Genomic DNA, 18,577 nt, shown 5'->3' on the forward strand with positions numbered 1-18,577 from the left:
CGCGAGGAGCCTCGGGGCACGGACCATGGCCGCAACTTTTTGCTGGCAGGAAGGTAGAGGTATCATTACAAGTCGAATATGGAAGATGGGATTCGGTAACGGTTGCAAAGTTCGTTCCTCTGTGCAGACGAATAGGCAGGAGCGAGGCCCTACCCCGGATTCCTTGACCACGATTTTTCCACCCTTCCAGGTCATTTTTTGGTCGTCAAGACATCTCTCTTCTCCCACAAGGTGTACGTAAAAGGCCGCGGCCACGAGCACCACCACAACGAACACGGTCATCAGTTTCGACAGTCGCGGCTGCGCTTGGCTGTCTGGTGCGGCTGTCTGGTGCGATTGCCGCCCACGCGCCCTCTGCCATTCACCATTCATTCATCTTCCACCTTTCACGTTAGCAGCTCACCCTTCACGTTCAGCTAATCCTATGCACTATACCAACCTTCAACCACGCTCACCACCACCTTAGCAGTCATATCGCACAACAAAGTTGACGCAGACGGCAAGGAAGCTACTATACCTTTACCGATCTCGGCCGACTTCGCCCATATACCAAGGAAGACTTCCAAGGTGTATATGGGTAGTCGAAGATAGCACAGAACCCGCGGACCTTCATCTGATTTAGCGCTGAACTGGACTTGGCTCATTTGTGTGCTGTGGATTGGCAGCCTCCGACCGAGAAAGGTAGCTCTCTGCTCGGCTGGGTTTTCACCACTTTGTTCGGCCTTTCAAGGAAAGAAGTTTTCTTTGGTGTGCAAGGTCCAGGTCTAGCCGATCGTTTGTCAACCTTACAGAGCTGTCGAGGTTGTCCTCCTTGCCATTGACAAGTGTTACCCCTAGAACTGCTACCTTACCTCCGTCCTTCTCCTCTTTCTTCTTGATATCACCTCTACATACTTTCATTTCCGCTGTCCTTGCTGTCATCATCATTTTCCATCCACCCCACTGCGTCAGCCAAGATTCTCTTCTGCGTTGTCACGATGACTGGGGATGGAGAAGACGTTCATCCGGGTCCGGTGCCGAAACGAAGTGGCTCAGTTCCAACGTTGAGGGATGATCAAGATCGCAATAGCTCCATAGAGGTGCTCGACTCATCATCAGCGGCGAGCACTGTGCTTGCCGTACCGACCCAGACAGAGCCGGACGTCGGCATGACAGAAGCTCCCAAAATGTCGTTGCTAGGGAAGCGCCAGAGTCGCGAGCATGCTGCCGATTCCGAGCACTCTTCCGAGTCTGGTGCAAACGTCAAAAAGGTGAAGCTGGCGCAGGACCGGGCCAGACAAGCTGTCGCATTAAACAAGCTGCCGAAGGATAAGTCTCGGTTGTCTGCTGAGGTTTGGCATCACATCTTCAGTTTCTGCCCCCCACGATCACTGGGCAATTTGCTACGCGTTAACAAATTGTTCAACCATTATCTTGATCCTTCTTCGTCACTGGTCAACAGAGAAGTTCCTCTTCCAACCGCCAAGGGAGTTTTGGGTTTCCTCAAGCCAAATGTCATCTGGCAGCTTTCCAGGCGGCTTTTTTGGCCACAGATGCCTGCCCCTCTTCGGTCAATGGCCGAGATCGATATGTGGCGGCTCGCTTGCTCATTAAAGTGCCAAAATTGCAACAAGCAACCAGCACAAAGCCATGCTGCCTTGTCTGAAACATGCTCTACAGCAGCTGCTCCTTGTCTAGGCCCGGGCCTGAATGGTGTTGCTGTCATCTGGCCGTTCGCTAGTCGCCTCTGCGGCCGCTGCTTGGTAATGACCTCGACCAAGGTATGTCTGCGTCAAAATCTGGAGAGAGAACCTCACAGCTGGCTAATACGTCCAGGAAATCGACTTCATGGTCACTCAATCTACCCCCTCCGCAGTTCTTCAAGGGATTGCGTTCGCCTACGTAACGCCAGACCTCCGCATTCAGCCATCCAATACGCCTGACACAGATAAACTAAAATTGTTTTCCGCCACCGACGTCGCCGAAGTGGACAAGGAGTTCCATGACGTCCAAGCCCTCGGTCCTGGAGCCATGGACGAATGGATGAAGGGCCTCAATAACCGTGGTAAGAATATGCAGAATCAGGCATTAAGGTGGGAGAAATGGTATATGTCAGGTGGCGTTACAAGGATGCGTACCGAACTTTATCCAGGCTATGTTAACATCAAGGTCTCATCGATCCCGAATTCAAACTCCGCAACGCCTGCCGCATCGCCAACCTCTTATCCAATTGCTCTACCCGCAACCCGAGCACAAGTGCCCTCATCGCAGGCTTCGTCTCAACCACGACAAGAAAGGACCGCCGAGGAGGTCGCTGAACTCAAGGCCATCAGAAAGGCTGAAATTGAGCGACGGGCTCTACTCTTGGATCCTCCCCTTACACCCGATGTCCTTCGGCATCTTCCTGCGTTCGAAGCGGCCATGCAGATTGTCCTCCCGTTCCAGGACAAGGATTGGGATTTTCTTAAGCCTAGACTCCTCACCCAACGAGGTGAGGCAGAACACCGACACCCTGGACTGCTTGTGGTCAAAGAAGAGGCTCAGCAGAATCGCACCGAGCGTCGTCAACTCGAGGCGACACTGGCAACAACGAAGGAGGCGCGGGAACTTATCGATAAGCAATGGGAGGAGACGCAAGCGCCATTGCGTGTGAGAATAGCCGGTCTTGCTGACGAGGCAATTCGTCAGACTTGGGGAAAGGGCAAGAAAGTGACAAGGGATAACTGCGCCAAGTTTGCCGTTGATGTTCTTTGCTACATACGAAAACGTTTCTATGCTGAGGTCGCCGAGAAGGCCGCTGCTGCTCACTCCGTTGGCCGAGAAGTCCCGGTCGATCCTCCAGAGGGCCCCTTCACCCAAAAGCTTACCTTGGAGAACATGAAGTGGATTTTTGATACCAAGATCAAGCCTCATACGGAGTCATACCGCAAAGAGCTTTTCTATTGCAATGGGTGTGACTCAAACGCGAAAACATTTGGCTTTGAGGGAGTAATCCAACACTACGCAGCCAAACACACGACTGCTCTCAGCTTAGGCACCATCGTTGTTCATTGGAGGGCAGAGTGGCCGCAGTACCCTCCTTTTCGTTATGAGCATCAACTCTCCAAACAACTACCTCACAACCACGGCTTCCGACCATCTTTTGTTGGTAGCTTGGGAGTGCCTGTGTTGCCACAGGGACACGACTACCCGTCCACGAATGGACACGCCGGGCTTCCTTCCTTTCAAACCTATCCAGCACCTGGATATCATACTGCGCTGTATCCAGAACAGTATCAGGCAATCCTTCCGCCAGTCTACCCTCAAGGCCACTATAATCCCGCTCCACAGCAGCCCCTTTACGGACAGCCGCCGCTCCCACCACCACAGCAGCAGCAGCAGCAGCAGCAGCCTTATATAGCTCAGCCGCCCTTGTATCCGCCTTACCAACATCCGGCTACAACGTACCCTCCCCTCGCTACCAGCGAGCCGCCACAAGGATATGGGCCACCGCCACCTGCGGTACAAGCCTACAACTACAACTCTTTTCAGGCAAATGCTCACAGTTCGTACCCTGAAATACAACCTCCTGGATACCCCGACGGCTACCAGATCAGGCTCGAGATAGTTGCTCGGTCATCGCGCGAAACCTGGAACAGTCTTGGGGTTATCAGAGACCTGCCAGGCAGCATTAGGGTCTTCGTCACGATCCATCATCTCGTCAAACGGTTTCATGCAATGTTTGGCGAGGTTCCTCCATTTTCCATGTTCATCGATGGTCTTTCCAACAATAAGGACATGCGGCCTGTGCGGAACGTGAACGGACTGGTCTGCAAAGCCTGCCATCTCAAACTTGGAAATGCTCCGCACGTAGTGGAAGAACGAAAAGCGTTTTCCCTGCCGCAGCTGGTTAATCACTTCCAATCCAAACATATCGAGCCTATGCAGGCTCAGGGAGTTTACCCACTGCTTGACTGGATCATGGATATGGTTTTGCTCCCTAATCTCGAAACACTTTCAAAATTGAGGACCTGTGGCGAGCCCCAGAGGGGTATGCTTGCAGATGCTCTGCCATATCTCTTCCAACCCCGTTTGACGTCTGCTCAACAATACCCTTCACCGTACCCGGTGCTGTCTAAGGGTAGGCACTTCGAGTTCTCAGGACTGGAGCTGAACGGTCTCGCCGGTCGTGAACAACCATACAATGGGTCCCCCGCCCCAAGGCAACATTTATCGGCTGGTCATCCATCTGGTAGAGACTCCGGCAACATGGTCCTACCTACCCTCACCAATGGCCGCTCTGATGCTCCTCAGATTGGCTATGTTTCAGAGCAACAACCAAGCTTGAACTTATCCGTTCCGGATACCTCTGACTTTGGAAGAGACGTGCAAGACGAAGGCACGATGGCTGAAGCACGAAACCTTCTTGATGACAGCAGTGACATGGATAATCAGGACAGGCATGTGAATCTTCACCCAGCCATGGAGAGTGCCCGCTTATCCTTTGAGGAAGCCAAGAAGGTTGAGGCCGGAACTGAGGAGCGGAACAAGGGATGGAATACAAGCAGGACTGAGTCCGGCAAGTCATATTCCTCGTACCATAACTCTGGCGCTGGCGAACATGCCAATCGGCCGCGTGAAGCTTCATTAGTTTTTCATCCAGCAACCCACACGCCTCCACGACCCTCGATGGCGGTTAGTCGGGCAATGCAACCCTTGTCAATTACTGGACACGAAGAAATGTCCAATTTACAGCACCAAGGACACCCTTCGGCGGTTGACCATCGACATAGAAATTTGAACGATCGCTCTTACACCATCGAGCACGGAATGGCCGCAGTCTCGGGCGCCGCACCCCCGTCGAGAATATATGATCGCTACGACGAGGATTCCAGACGTTCCAGGTCCCCGGTGTACGGTGCCAGTTACCAGTCGGTCCCGGCGGGAAGAGATCGAAGTCTGTTGATGCAGCAGGTAGCACCAGCCTATCTCTCTGGGGCTAGGGTACCTCCTCTGAACGACGAGGTGGAGTACAGCCGCTATCGTTCACAAACAGTTGTGTCGGAATATGTCCCAAGGCGAGCTGACACTGAGGTATATGGCCGACCTCCTCCCCGGCCGGAGTATCATGATCAAGACCAAATCCCTAGACCGGAGTACTACCGCAATTTGGTAGACGCCCGGTCTCACTCACGCCAACTGGCACCAGCACTGCCTGCCGACACATATGAGATCGTGCAAGTTAGGGACGAGCAAGGAGAGTATCTCATCCGGCGCCCCGTGCGACGGGACGCGGCAGCCCAATCTTTCCACGATGCAGGACGTAGGGCCCATCGGGACGCGAATCCTGACGGTGCGGCTTCGTATGCTGACAGCGAGCAGCCTGTCTGTACCGCGGATTCGCGCGAGGCTCCATCCGCAGCATATACTAGACATGGTACTATGGTGAGAGAGGACACAGAGCGAGTAGCCCGTGGAAGGGATCCTTACTATGAAGAATATGACCCTCGGTTCCCGGGTGCCTCGTGAGCCTAGTTTGGCGCAAAATGTGCCAGTTTTGGCTTCGTTTGCCCTGAGCTTATAACACGAGGGGTAAAAGGGGGTTATCTTCGGTCCATCTTACGAGCATTTTTGAAATGGGTTTCTTAAATTATCTTGTTTTAAAAGATTGCGTTGCGCGTCTATGCCGGTCTGGAGGAATTTGACTGGGAAAGGGAAGATATCAAGATCGACAAGCAACGAAAGATAGAATGGGCGTTGTCAGTGTGACACATTTCCAAAAGCGGTCTAATAGAGAAGCTCCAACGTAGTGATATTCAGGTACCAGAAAAATGCAAGGTATCAATTACCGTTGACGATCATTCCTACGGTACCCGTCCGTGTAGAGGCGTGTTTGTCGCTCTAAACGATTGGGCATCATGCAGACCAGAGTCACACATTGTCGATTCGGTTTCATTGTTCCGTATTCCTATACTTTCAAGAACTGAACGGGACAATAACCTGCATCGTACCGCGAATTTGTTTCATCAGGTTTGGTGATTCCTTTTTAGTAGGACAAGTGGCCTTCAATGGTCGGAGAATTGTTAAGCAGTACCTCATTGCAGTCGGTTCGTAGCCAATGCCAGGTCTTCTTCGAAGGTGGTATCCACATTGCCTGAGCCATTCTGCGGTCACCCTCTGTGCTCCCTCTCAAACACACAAAAAAAAAAAACAGTGTGACAGTTTGCAATGGCTCATGGGCCCTTTTCGGGCTATTCTCGAGCCAGGTCTTACTGGTCGGACTGGTCAAAGCTGGGTTTGTTTGTTGGCTCGGGGATCATCCTTTCAATTCTATTCTTTCGTCCCAACCAGTACGGCGTCTTATGATGCTACCGTGACAAAGTGCGATGTTTCTGGGGTCCGCGGTTTCCAAGCCTCCCAGGAAGAGGTGAAACACGATGCTGATTGGCAGGCATGTCATCACGACCCATGCAGGGGCAAAACCGCGCCCCTGACGTCTTTGGCCTTGGCCATAGGTGCATGGTTGGCAACAATGGGTGCACATTGTAGGACATTGTAGTGTACGCCGCTGTGGGATTGTGGACGTAAAAGGAAAATCAGCCGTCAGACTCAACAGGTCAGGCGTCATGTGTCGTGGTACGCCATATTACCTACTCTTCTGGGCGGAAGTGTTGGTGATGCGAGATCCAGTTGTGTGAGCATTGACGACAACGGCCGGGAATCAAAGAGGAAACAAGCGCCAGCTGTTCGGGTGCCAAGTCTGAAGTTCGAGTGATAGAGAGAGCCTTCGTGGGCCTACCAAAAGCCATTGTATGAAGGGTTTGTCCGTCATGGCGGCTTGGACAGGTTGAAGTCTACATAGTAGACGTAGCGCTGTAGGTAGGTACGTACTGGTCTCGATTCATGGATGAGGCTATACACTACAATTACTAGTACACTAATAGTGTAAGTGATCACCCAGCCCCACCTGGCACCAGTCCCCATCTTACTAGGCCTTCACATTCGTCCAAACTTCTGCGACAACTTGATAGGCCCATGGCCCCGAATCCTTCGTCTACTCCCTGTTTGCTCCTTTTGGACTGATCCTTCACTCTATTGGGCGTCAACACATCGAAGAAAGGCCGTCATATTTGGTTGTGTTTTTCTTATCCATTTTTTTTATGCTTATAACACGTCGACCGCCACTTTTGCCGGACAAAGGCCCTCGTCCTTCGCAACTTACTTCCCCTCCCCTTCAGTATTCCTTCTCGATACCCCCGTGCAATTCTCACTCTCTGCTTTCAACTCATCAAAATCACCTCTTACGAACGGTTCGGTCAGAGCGCCCACTTCCACTCACAACCATCAACAACTTCTCGCCTATCCATATCACGTAAAATGCATACCCAGCTCGTTTACTTTGCCCTGTTTGCTGGGCTTGCCGGTGCTGCCGGCTTGGAAAGCAAGTCCATCTATGCTGTGGAGGCTATCAAATCCATCATGCCTGGGGCCTTGACCGATTGCTCGCAGTTCGAATTCTCTAAGGAGTGCAGGACACCGGAGGAGGCTGCTCCGCATCTGATTAACTCCCTGAAGGGCCGCACCACAGGCGAGATTGCTATGATCCTGTCGCTCATCGGCGTCGAGAGCGGTGATTTGAAGTTCAGGATCAACCATTTCCCAAGCCCAGGCCACCCCGACCAAGGCACTGCGAATATGATGTCGCCCATGGTTAGTCTTGCTCTACCGAAACTTTGACTACGTTTGATCAAGCTTACTTCGTATACGTGTATCTGGGACTGACCTTAACAAAACAACTGTCTAGTATGTCAGCGAGTATGCAAAAGACCTCAACTTGCCCATCGACGGCAAGTCAGGGCCGGAGATTTTGCAGCTTGTCATAGCGGACGACTTCCGCAATTTTGACTCTGCCCGTTGGTTCGTCGACAAGCATTGCTCGGACGAGGTGAAGGCTAAAATGAAGATGGGCACCGACGAGGGGTACAGCGATTATATCACAAAGTGCGTTGGCACCACCATGGCGGATGATCGGCAACAGTATTGGGACCGGGCCAAGAAGGCATTTGACCTCAGTGGTTAGGTCCAGGCTAGAGACAGCGATATGGGGCTCATAAATGAGGATGAATGGTAGTCTGGGGCAAGCGGTGTCTTATTCTGTTCCTTATATGTTACATCTGGTGTTCGGGAAGCAGCAAAGCTGCCTTCGCTTCCCCGGGCAATGAAAGGCTGGTTCTGGCTTCGGGTTGTGGCCTGTGTAGATGCTAGATAATGCGTTGTACCGTAACTGAAAGATGGAACGAATCCTTTGCTGAAGAATCAAGGTGTAAAAATGTGAAGAAAGGTATGAATAGAATCGAACGACGTTAAAGGAGTAAGAAATTTTTGAATGTACAGATGAATGTGCAATTCGAAGTGTAGATGAAAGTGCAGATGGAAGGAAGAGCTATGAGTTTACCAGTAAAAGAAAAAGTCAATATAGAAATAGGTACTGTAATCGAACGGCTTTTTCTTTTACAATCATGGCCCTAACAAAGTATATTCATACTGAGACTTCCTCAGCTGCCCATGCCCCCCCTTTTCCATTTTTACCAAACTGTTTGATACCTACCGCGAATGACGATTTCAATCTCACTCCGCCGGCCTTACCAAAATTATTATGTCATTTCCTCCAAGTTGAAGTTACCGTGGCGGCTGCGCAAGGCACCGTATATTTGTGATTGGGATCACTCTCCCAAGAAACAGTTCCTGAACTGTTTACCTTGATAAATTTGTACAGTATGACATTTCTCGGCGCAAGATCGAAGGATACGTACCACAGCGGGTTGCTGCTGGTGTACTTTGACGCGCTTAGCGTCACAGCGTTGGCGGTGTTCCAGCTACCGAGGGCAGTCGTGTTGCCCAATCTATACGTTGTTGTATTCTCGAATTAGCTGTTATACGGCCGATCAAGCATCGGTTAAGTGACTATGTACGTTGCGGGCGGTGAGGATGTTGTTGAGACTTACAGCTTAATTGTCTCACCGTAGGACGTGCTAACCAGCGCTTCGAAGGTGATGGGTACTGCAGTGGCAGTGCAAGATGTCGATGCTATATCAGAGGTGATGATGGTCGGTTCTCGTCAGTCCTCCTGCGCATGGTTGTGGTTATATCCGGTTGCAAAACATCCTACGGATATGAAACTTACCCGCCGACGAAATTGATGTAGGAACTCCGGAATCTGTGCTGGTGGTCGAAGTGGGAGCTGACCGTGAGGAACAAATATCGCTGCCGTCGAGAAGCGTTGTGGAGTATAAGATCCTTGGGAGCCCCCCAGAAAGTGTGATGGTTATGCTGCCTCCAGAGTCGGTGATGAAGCTATCGCAACTCACGACGTCGGTGACCGGTTCATCTGCACTGAATCCTGACGCCAACGAAGACAGAGTGACGGCGGTGGAGGACGACGCTCCGACATTGGTGAAGACGCCCACAACTTGTTTGTTGGATGAACCTTTGCGCATGGCAATAGTGTGGCTATCGGAGTAGATGGGCCATGCACGGTATGTCAGGTAGCCGTCGTCTTTTTTGATAACATGGGTACGAAGCTGATTCAGCCGTTTAATCCACGTGTACAACTCTGAGTTAGTTGAAAAGCCGGAAAGCCAGAGGGCCTCTCGGTTGTAGGGAGTATCACTGCCCGCATAATGCTGTTCCTGTCCCTGATAAATGATCGGGATGCCTATAGGAGATGAAGATGATCAGCCGAAATTCGAGCAAATACCACAGGTTATGCAATTGGCAATGGCATGTACAGACCGTCTTTGAGCATCGTAAAGGCAATTGCCTATTGCAGATGTCAGTTGCTGTACGTTGAGTACGGAAGTGTTCCCGTATATGAAGCAACAGGTGCTACGAGGGACAAACATCCCTGGAGGGAAGGGGCAACATACGTTCTTTGCTAAGACCTGCAGTGAAGGAAGTCCTTGGATCAGCGAGGAACCGCATCGACTAACATGTATAAGAAGCAGAAACTCACCATATCACTAGTTTTGTGCGCAAAGCGAGCCTGGTCATGGTTTTCGAGGAACGACCCGTAGAGACTGAGGTCAATCGCTTCATCATATTGTCAGCATTATTGGTTGAAACCGGCCAGGACATTGGACATACCAGCAGCTTTAAGTATGTTCATACCGTTAGCCAGCGCAGTGATGTTGCCGCTTGTTGACTGGAACGCATTTACTATCCAATAATAGCTGCGTAGAAAGTTGACCTGGTAAGCAAGAGCCGACATGCAAAAGGCTCAGGTTCAGTTCACCCATTACCTTGCATAGTCCAAGACGCCGCTGATGTAGCTCTGGTACGGTGCCAGATACGCCGGGTCTCCTTGGAACACCTCTCCAATGGCGAACACGCCGGCAGCGGACTCGAATCCTGGCCAGAAGGACTTTTCAACGTGCTTGACACTATCGATACGAAGGCCATCGCTGTAACAGTTTAGGTTAGTTCTCTACAGGAAGACAGTGCCCTGTTCATCACTGATATGACAGCAATGGGGAGCAGTGTACATACATACTGTACGTTGACACGATCTTGGACACCCAGTCGTGCCATATCTTGCGGACGTCGTCGCTGTTGCGTTCACCGTATTAGTCATCTTTCAGAATAGGAGCCTGGGACAGTTTTGACCTACGTTTCGGTTTTAAGGTCCGGTAAACTATGTGCACATGTGAGGCGTCAGTCAGGCTAAGGGATATTGCTCGTGGAGTCAAGAGTCCGAATGTATGACTTCATAGCACTTTACGTTATTGCCTGACGACGACAGACGTACCTGACGACATCACTTCCTTGCCAGCATCTGAGTTCCATTTGTCAGTGTCTGCCTTGTACCAACTCCTGTTGACGGTCTAATTACATGCCAGGGGATGGGACCGATCCACTCACGTTTCGATGGAGGTTTGGTTATCGTAGTTGATGGTGCACGGAGAGTGATAGTAAGATTGCTAAATAGTCTTCAGAAACTCCTCTACCTTGTCTTTATACATTTGGTATCACTTACGGAAGAGAAAGGATTGAGACCTTGGTAGTTGATGCACGAACGGCAGCCCAAATACGCCATGTGGTTGGTGACAACATCCACCATGAGGTACTAATCAATAGGTATGTCAGCGCTTTGGTCAGTCACATGTCAACCATTCAACTGTGTTTCTTGGCCAGGCGTGGGAGAGTGGAATCTTACCATGCCGCGGTCATGAAGCGCTTTGGAAAGCCCCTTGAGGTTGTCTGCGGTGCCAAATGAAGGATTCAAGGACCAAATATCTGACGCCCAGTACCCATGATAAGAAGACCTAAGTTTGATAATTGTCCAGTTAATGTCCATAAAGAGCGTTTGGTAGTCTCGGCATTCCATGGCGGCCAAACATACCCGTCTTTGGTAACTCCGTCAATCTGCTTCACGATTGGGGATATCCAGACAGCAGTGAATCCCATTCCCTGAATATAGTCCAGCTTTGAGATCAGTCCCTGCCATGACCCGCCGCAGTATACCTGCTGGGATGTGTCACATGGCGCACTGGTTGACAGATCGCTTCGAGCAAAACGATCCGTCACGACCTGATATATGGACTGCTTGCGCCTACAGGAATATCTCGTCAGTTCAGGGTACTTTCTCATGTTTTCCGTGTGGTCCGTACCGTTCCCGAAACTCCTGGAGGTCTAGTACGGGCGAGGGGTGAAGAGACTGGAAGACAATCTTACCATTCTGAAGACGTAAGAGCTCCCACTTGGACCGCCGCTGAGAGTAGCAGTCCGAGGACAACGCTTAGTTGTCTTTCGGGCCTCATTTTGGTGAACGGTAAAAGTTAAAGCGTCAAGAATCAGGAACCGATGGCCAATATTATCCGATTGCCAGTGGGCTGGACATACCGTCATTGTCTCGGAGCGGCGCTCCGAACCTTTATAGGCCATCTTCAACTTGAAAATGATACTTTACCAGCCATTACTGGCCAGCAAGATGACGGGCTTGGGTTCTGTAAACCTCGGATGATGAGGAAGCACGAGTTTCAGGACATTTCATGCCCGCTGCTTCACGACCAGGTTCAATTCGGGCCGTAAAATTGCGTGAGGGTGTATCACAAAGGTCTCTCGAGGTCTTCATCTTGAAGCTTGGAACTGTCCACGGAATTTGAGGCTCCTTCCGTGAGGTCCCCCATTTATCTGGCTACACAAGGCGGAGGTAGTATTCGGTGCTGATGGAGAGGCCACTGGATCTACGGATCTCTGGCTCCGCGCGGTAACCCCAGACGCTACACCCCGGATTCTTTATGACCCAGACTATAGCGACGGGATTGTATGTGTGGGGGGAGGCCAATGAGGCAGAAGGCCCGAATACCACAGTGTTGGTGACCATCCGACCGACAACGGGCCGGCTGTAGCGATGTTTAGTAATTCGCGGAAAGGAATCCAATGCCAATTATGTATCAGATCTTATGCCTGTAGCCATTTCTCGCCCTCCCATCTGATATGTACCGAGCATAACTTCCAGTCGATACGATATTCGGCCCTCCTCATGGCTATAGTTGGCTACGAATGAGGATAAGATAAGGCATTCTGCATTTTGTTATGTTCATGTGATCATACGGCCAGTCTATCTCATGGCAATCCCTCACTCATACCGGGTTCCACAGTCATCTTTCCCGCTCTCTCAAGCAAAATCAACGCGGCACAGCTCGGTGTTGGTTTGTTGGTGAAATACTCTGACCTTTTCATGCCTCCCTCCTGGCATTTCCCGTCGAAAGAACGCGTAAGCTCGACACAAATACCCGAACAACTTGACATTCGGTCACATGTTGAGTGGGAATCTAGGGCTCATTGTACAACAAGTCTCTTTGCTGGGCAAACGCAGAACGACACAAAACAAGACACCAAAAGAAGGGGAAAAAAAAAAGAAAAAAAAAAAAGGTCCCGAATTACGAACTAATCATCACCATGCCCTTGCCTCTCCTCACTATTGTGAAAAATAGGACTGTTCCGGCCCATTCCCGGAAAAAAACTGAAAAGGTTGATCAGTTCCCCAATGCGCAGTCTGAGTGTAGTTCTCGAAGGAATTCTATTTGTAATCCATCGTCAGCAAAACGTGAAATCCTCGATGTCCCTAATGTAGATGGTCTTACCCAGTCGAAGTTCGTGGTAAAGTCCAGTGTACTGTTCCCTACGCCGTCACCAAACAGTGAGGAGAACGGAGATGTGTCGCCGATTCCAGCCATCGTGTTGCCCAGGTAATCTGGCGTCAGGCCCATGCTCAAAGGACCTGTGCCAAAAGTCGCTGGGTCGGCACTGACGTTCATGTTCAGTGAAGGATGATTGGGCCCATCAAGACCTTGTGTCGCATGTGTTGGTGAGGTTGTGCTTGCATCTATACTTCCTGAGAGCATACCCAGCGTTATGGCAGCCGAGTGCTCTGACCGCATCTCTTGTACTGGGTCTGAGAACTCGGTCGCTTTTGCCGTTGTAGGAATTTCGATCGCGCTGCCAGAGTGTTGAGAGGACTGTGTGCCATTGATCTTGTCCAGCATAATCTCTAGGACATTGAACGCCTTGAGGGCGTCCATAGACTCATCTGCCAATCCCTTCCAAATGTCTCGGGTGACTTCAAGGCTCTTGATCATCTCGGCACGTTGCTCCGAAGTCCAAGGAGGACTGGCTGGTGCCGTCTTTGTTCGGCGTAACGTGTTGTCATAGTGCAGATCCAACACGATCAGCATAGCGGGAAGGAGGAAGTCCTTGGTTGCGATAGAAGTCACGAACCACTTGATGGAGCGAAATCGACCTCTTGGTTGTGATTCACGGTGGAGCGTTGCCAGATGACCCAAGGACTCAAGGGAAGATGAGATTGCCCTAAGCCGAGAGCTGTTATATTTGATGTTTTGTGTCGCCTTCGACATGTACCTTCTGTGAAGAAGACAGATGATTTTCTGAAAGAGAATATCGATATTGAACCGCGCAATGATCAGCGTTAACGGATCATGACAGCCCGAGAGGGGTTGGAACCGTAGGTGCGGAGGTAGATTCGCCTTGATCTCACGCAGTTTTGCGTCAAAGCGAATAACTTCATCATAATGGACCGGATTTCGGATACGACCTGTTGCTTGTAATATGTTGCCCAGCTCCAGTGCGAGCTTAACCTTGGCCATCATATAGCTGATGTTGGTAGGCTCTGTATCTGGTTTCGGTGGGGGTAGCACCTTGGTGTCTGGATGGAAATCCTCATCAGCCAGGTTGTGCGGAAGGTCGGTGTCGCAGTCGTGTTCGTAGATCATAGTAGGTAGAGAGAGCTGGTGTGAAAAAAATACGTCGCACATCCTGATCAAAGCCCACGTTCTTCTTCTCATTTCCTAGATAATCAAGCCAAAAGTGTCAGCTGAGCGACTCATGTGATAATTCCCTATCAAGCGGCCTTTACCCGTCCTTTTGTAAGTGAATGAAACATTGAAAGAAAGGGCCTTACAGCTTGGAAAGGAGTGAGAGAAGGAAACCACTTCGCATCTCTGTGATAGCCCATACGGAAGGCAACCCTCGTGACCTGAGACATTATCAACCACAGGCCGACATCGGCATCCCACCGGGATGAATGTTCGGCAAAGAGGTAGAGAATCATAGTCTCCACGGTATACTCGGTCGGCTTCGTATAATCGCCTACCCGGAGACACTGAACGGTTCGGAGTCGGTACTCGGCTGCCTTTTCCAGTGTGCGGCCCTTCCATTCGGGCGGCTCGTCACCAACCTTGTGATAACTCAACATGGCCAGGCACATGACCGAATAAAGCAGGCCTAACCACATGATTGGTGTCCGAGACGGGTCCAGCCAGTGATTGCGAAGCTGCTGGTGGAAGGTGGGTGGATGAATGATATTAACAGCATTATCCATTGAGTTGAAGTACCTTCCACAAAGGGTCAGGACTGTTGACTTGGAAGGCAACTCGGCCCTCAGCTCGATTTCGGCAGCAGGTGTTGACTCGAAAAGAAACGTGAGGCCTTCACAAGCTGTAGGCGGCTTGCTGAGCATCACTTTCTCATAGCTCTTCTCCAGGTCCTTCTTGTGAAGTGCAAAGTAGTTCTTGACCTCGGCGATGTCCGCCAAAACGGTGTGCCAGTGGCCTTGTCCGACATACATGGACTTTCCCCTATCGGGATCCACCTTCAGAACGCCGAGGGAGGTTGCCAGTCCATCGTCGATGTCACTTTCTCCCTCGCCATCTTGCATAGCGCCATCATCGTCGTCGAGGTGTAGGAAGGCCGAAGAGCTGCTAGTCGTCGTCGAGCTAGCACCTTGTCCTTTAGCATGCCCACCAGCAGAAGCCGCAGCATTTGTAGCAGTAGCGGCCGGAGGTAGATCAATATTAGCACCGCCATGCACGAGTGACAAAACCAAGCCTTCCAGCCTGTCAATACGGTTCTGCATGTCGTCGGGAGAGGCACCTGGTTGGCATTGACTTTTTTTCCGGGCCGGCGGCGTGGCATAGAAACACGAAGGGGCATCTGTCCCTCCTCGTTTAGTGCAGTTTCCGCACGGGTGATTTCTGTCACACTTTCTATAATTTTTTTGTTTTAGCAACTAGGCATCATTAACGACGGTCTTGCGCCGAAGGCCGTTCAGGATGTTATTGGTCATAATGCTTACAGCCTATATTAGGTTATGTTAGTCGAGGGATAACCCGAGCGAGGCGGCTGTCCACGGGTGGATGGAGTGGCTCACTTTCTTGACCGGCAAGGATAACAACTGAGCGGTACTCTGTTTCGCTTTCGGACAACACGAAACTGCTCCTGGGGGGAACGGCCGCCGGAAGAGGTGGTCGACGGTGGTGTGGGCGTCATGATCTGCCGCGCTGGATTAGATGAGTAAAAAGATTCTGGCGCTGACAGGTCGTGGTACAAGGGCAAGTATGTAAGGGGCTGCGTTGAGCTGGCAATCACATAGAAGTCCCCAGTGGAAAGCAGGCCGAGTGGTGTTGATTGTGTTCAAGTTGGCTTTTCGAAAGAGAACAAGCTGAGCGAACGTTGTGGGCAGCTGCCTGAATTTGGTCACAGCTTCATCATCATATTTGCAGGAGTTTACCGTGCTAAAACAGGGTCTCATAGGCACATACCAGTCCTGAAAATGCTGCCCGGAAGGTGCAGGCATGCCTTCACAGCCTCGAATGCAAACAGGTGAGCACTTATCTTTTAATGGAGGACGGGGAGAGGAGGAGGAGGCAGGGTCATAAGCCAAATGAAAGCTAGGTTGGTTGGTAAGGTAGTAGTGGTTGTCGAGTAAGCAAAATGACGGGCCTCACGTCGAGAACACTCTCCGTCGACCTGTAAGCAATCATGCCGCAACAGAAGACTGAACGTGTTGGGTACGATACACCCCTACGGCAGTATCAATGTGAAACTGTGCTTTTCTCTTACCCCCCGTATACTCGTTAGCGCTTCATCCTGTCTTCATCCATTGTGTAGGTGCTGCTTTGTACGTAGTACGCTCAAATCTCAACAGCATGTTCGGGCCACCAATGCCTTGAGAAAAGCTTGGCATTTCAGTCTTCACCACACACAGTCAAAAATTGCATCACCAAAAAGGTTACTGGTATATAGTACTTAAACACCATTTTCCCAGCAAATCAACGCCCACACAAAAAACAGTACTGCCGGACTGCCCATGGCCACTGGGCAGTTTTCCCTGCTATTGCGACCACTCGGGAGTACAGCCAGGAGAAAATGTGTTGCATTACTCGATCCGTCGATAAGCGCAACACCTTGCGCGTTAAACGTCCGCTGTCATTGTACGCCTAGCACTCAGTTAACCGTTGACAAGCCATGACTGTCGCTTAGCGGCTTAGTGTCATCAGTATTGTCTCTTATCTCAGCAGTGCGCCTGATACGTCTTCAGCCTGTGAGTCTTGTAGTTTTAGGCTGTCTCATGCAATTAGTGTTGCGACCATCTTTTTATCGCCATGATTCCACTGCATCATCTTGAGCCGCAGGTACCAAGGAGACTGATCAAAGCCAAGTCAGATGTGATATAGGGGACACTCGACAAGAACGTGATCTGCCTTTTTGCCTCTATTTTCAAGACTGACAGTCGCTCAAGAGCATATATACAGCGGTTCCCGTTCCGACCAAGGAAGGTTCGGTGCATGCTGAAACCTAGGATTGCCCGGCGGACGCATCGCCGTTCGCCTTGACACTATATGGTTTGAAGAAGTCGGCGTCGTTCGCCAACTCCTCCTTGACCTGCATTCTTAGTCAGTCCGCTGTCAGTAGGATGACATAGAATAGGCTTCACGTACGATATCGAGTCCCCCCACTAGCTCACCGTCGACCCAAAGTTGTGGATAAGTAGGCCAATCAGCAAACTCCTTAAGGCCCTGCCGTACTTCGTCGTCCGCTAGAATGTTAAAGAAACCGTATTTGACGGCATTTTCTCGGAGAATAGCAACCAGTTGTCGCGAGAAGCCGCACTTGGGCTCACTGGGAGTACCCTTCATGAACAGCATGACCGGGGCGGCCTTGACCAGGTCACCCAGACGTCTGAACAACTCCTCCTTTTGCTTCTTGGGATCCTGAGGTACAACGTCGCCGGCCTGGCCCTCAGCAGTTGCGGCGCCATTTGCGATCGCCGGTGTCTTCTCACTAGCTTCAATGCCGGACTGGGCCGATTTTTTGGCGTGGGTCTCAATCGCGTGTCGAACCTTGACGGCACTGCTTCCGCTAACCGTCTCCAAAACCTGGTTATTCCGGGCGAGCACGAGGAAGGGAACGGCCGTCACGTTGTACGTTTCGCTAATTTCCGACAGTTCTTCGGCGTCGATCGAGACCCAGGAGGTGGAAAGCGGTTCAGTAACGGGATATTCGCTCGCCAATGTCTTGAGCACTGTCGCCATCTGGGCGCAGGGCGCAGCCCAGGGCGCGTGGAAGGAGACAATCAGGAGGGTGGACGCCGGCAATGACGACACATGATTGTTCCAAGCCTCGATACTGGTAATGTCCTTGATGGTCGACATAATGCTGGTTGCGCGGTTCAGATGTGGTCGGGTTGATGATGGCTTGGCCGAGCGAGTTTTGAGAGTCTGGTTTGGTGGCTGTCTATTGCGGGTATCGATGTCGCGCCCGTGATCCAAGTGTGTAGAGGACGGTGAACAAAAGAAATGGATTTCGTTACAAGGTCAAACCGAAACTGAAGGTTCCCCGAGGCCTAATGTGGATCGCTTGTTGGATATGGTACCGAGTTGGCGGCGAGTTTAGTTGTCCTGACACCACCGATACTGGTTTTCCCCGGCATCATCCATCATCCATGGTCCGAAAAACGTCAGCGAGTTCGGCCTTGCCCCTCGTGGTTCTTCAGGCGTGCCCCGCGGCGCCGATGCGCTTCACTAGTCTCAGATTCAGACCCACTTGACCTCCAAGACCCACCCTACGCCCCGAAATAACACTCAGTATTATCATATGTGATAAATATATAACAGAGACAGCACGGCTGATACGGGTGCTAGTAGTATAGCTTGATTGAAGTTTTATAAAGAAGGAAAAGTTTACCTAAAATACAGATCCACTAGCGTTAAGAGGTTTTTATTAGAGCTGCGAACCTAATACTACTATAACCTATAATAGT

At 50.9% G+C, this 18,577-nt stretch overlaps 5 protein-coding genes across 5 annotated transcripts; 2 read left to right on the top strand and 3 right to left on the bottom strand.

Moving 5' to 3' along the window:
* Positions 1 to 977: 977 nt before the first annotated feature.
* Positions 978 to 5,487, top strand: NEUTE1DRAFT_133385 (uncharacterized protein; the record flags this gene model as incomplete). Its single annotated transcript, XM_009858153.1, has 2 exons — positions 978 to 1,760; positions 1,816 to 5,487. The coding sequence occupies 2 exons, from the start codon at positions 978 to 980 to the stop codon at positions 5,485 to 5,487; spliced, it is 4,455 nt and encodes a 1,484-aa protein (XP_009856455.1).
* A 1,775-nt stretch (positions 5,488 to 7,262) lies between these two features.
* On the top strand, positions 7,263 to 8,273 carry NEUTE1DRAFT_118950 (uncharacterized protein; the record flags this gene model as incomplete). Its single annotated transcript, XM_009858154.1, has 2 exons — positions 7,263 to 7,668; positions 7,763 to 8,273. 2 exons carry the CDS (start codon positions 7,336 to 7,338, stop codon positions 8,036 to 8,038), a joined length of 609 nt encoding a protein of 202 aa, XP_009856456.1.
* Positions 8,274 to 8,414: 141 nt separating this feature from the next.
* NEUTE1DRAFT_91546 (alpha-amylase A precursor) lies at positions 8,415 to 11,779 on the bottom strand (the record flags this gene model as incomplete). The annotated part of the gene is made up of 14 exons (XM_009858155.1): positions 8,415 to 8,861; positions 9,143 to 9,222; positions 9,327 to 9,673; positions 9,751 to 9,778; positions 9,971 to 10,047; positions 10,102 to 10,187; positions 10,257 to 10,418; positions 10,625 to 10,648; positions 10,763 to 10,789; positions 10,876 to 10,934; positions 10,991 to 11,080; positions 11,171 to 11,279; positions 11,357 to 11,566; positions 11,689 to 11,779. 14 exons carry the CDS (start codon positions 11,772 to 11,774, stop codon positions 8,618 to 8,620), a joined length of 1,629 nt encoding a protein of 542 aa, XP_009856457.1.
* A 1,260-nt stretch (positions 11,780 to 13,039) lies between these two features.
* NEUTE1DRAFT_126266 (uncharacterized protein) lies at positions 13,040 to 16,111 on the bottom strand (the record flags this gene model as incomplete). The annotated part of the gene is made up of 5 exons (XM_009858156.1): positions 13,040 to 13,084; positions 13,146 to 14,324; positions 14,438 to 15,521; positions 15,686 to 15,892; positions 16,077 to 16,111. The coding sequence occupies 5 exons, from the start codon at positions 16,109 to 16,111 to the stop codon at positions 13,040 to 13,042; spliced, it is 2,550 nt and encodes an 849-aa protein (XP_009856458.1).
* Positions 16,112 to 16,984: 873 nt separating this feature from the next.
* Positions 16,985 to 18,313, bottom strand: NEUTE1DRAFT_91550 (uncharacterized protein; the record flags this gene model as incomplete). The annotated part of the gene is made up of 2 exons (XM_009858157.1): positions 16,985 to 17,199; positions 17,256 to 18,313. 2 exons carry the CDS (start codon positions 17,967 to 17,969, stop codon positions 17,113 to 17,115), a joined length of 801 nt encoding a protein of 266 aa, XP_009856459.1.
* Positions 18,314 to 18,577: the final 264 nt, after the last annotated feature.

This window comes from Neurospora tetrasperma, assembly GCF_000213175.1.
Source record: "Neurospora tetrasperma FGSC 2508 unplaced genomic scaffold NEUTE1scaffold_81, whole genome shotgun sequence".
Classification (NCBI taxonomy): domain Eukaryota; kingdom Fungi; phylum Ascomycota; class Sordariomycetes; order Sordariales; family Sordariaceae; genus Neurospora; species Neurospora tetrasperma.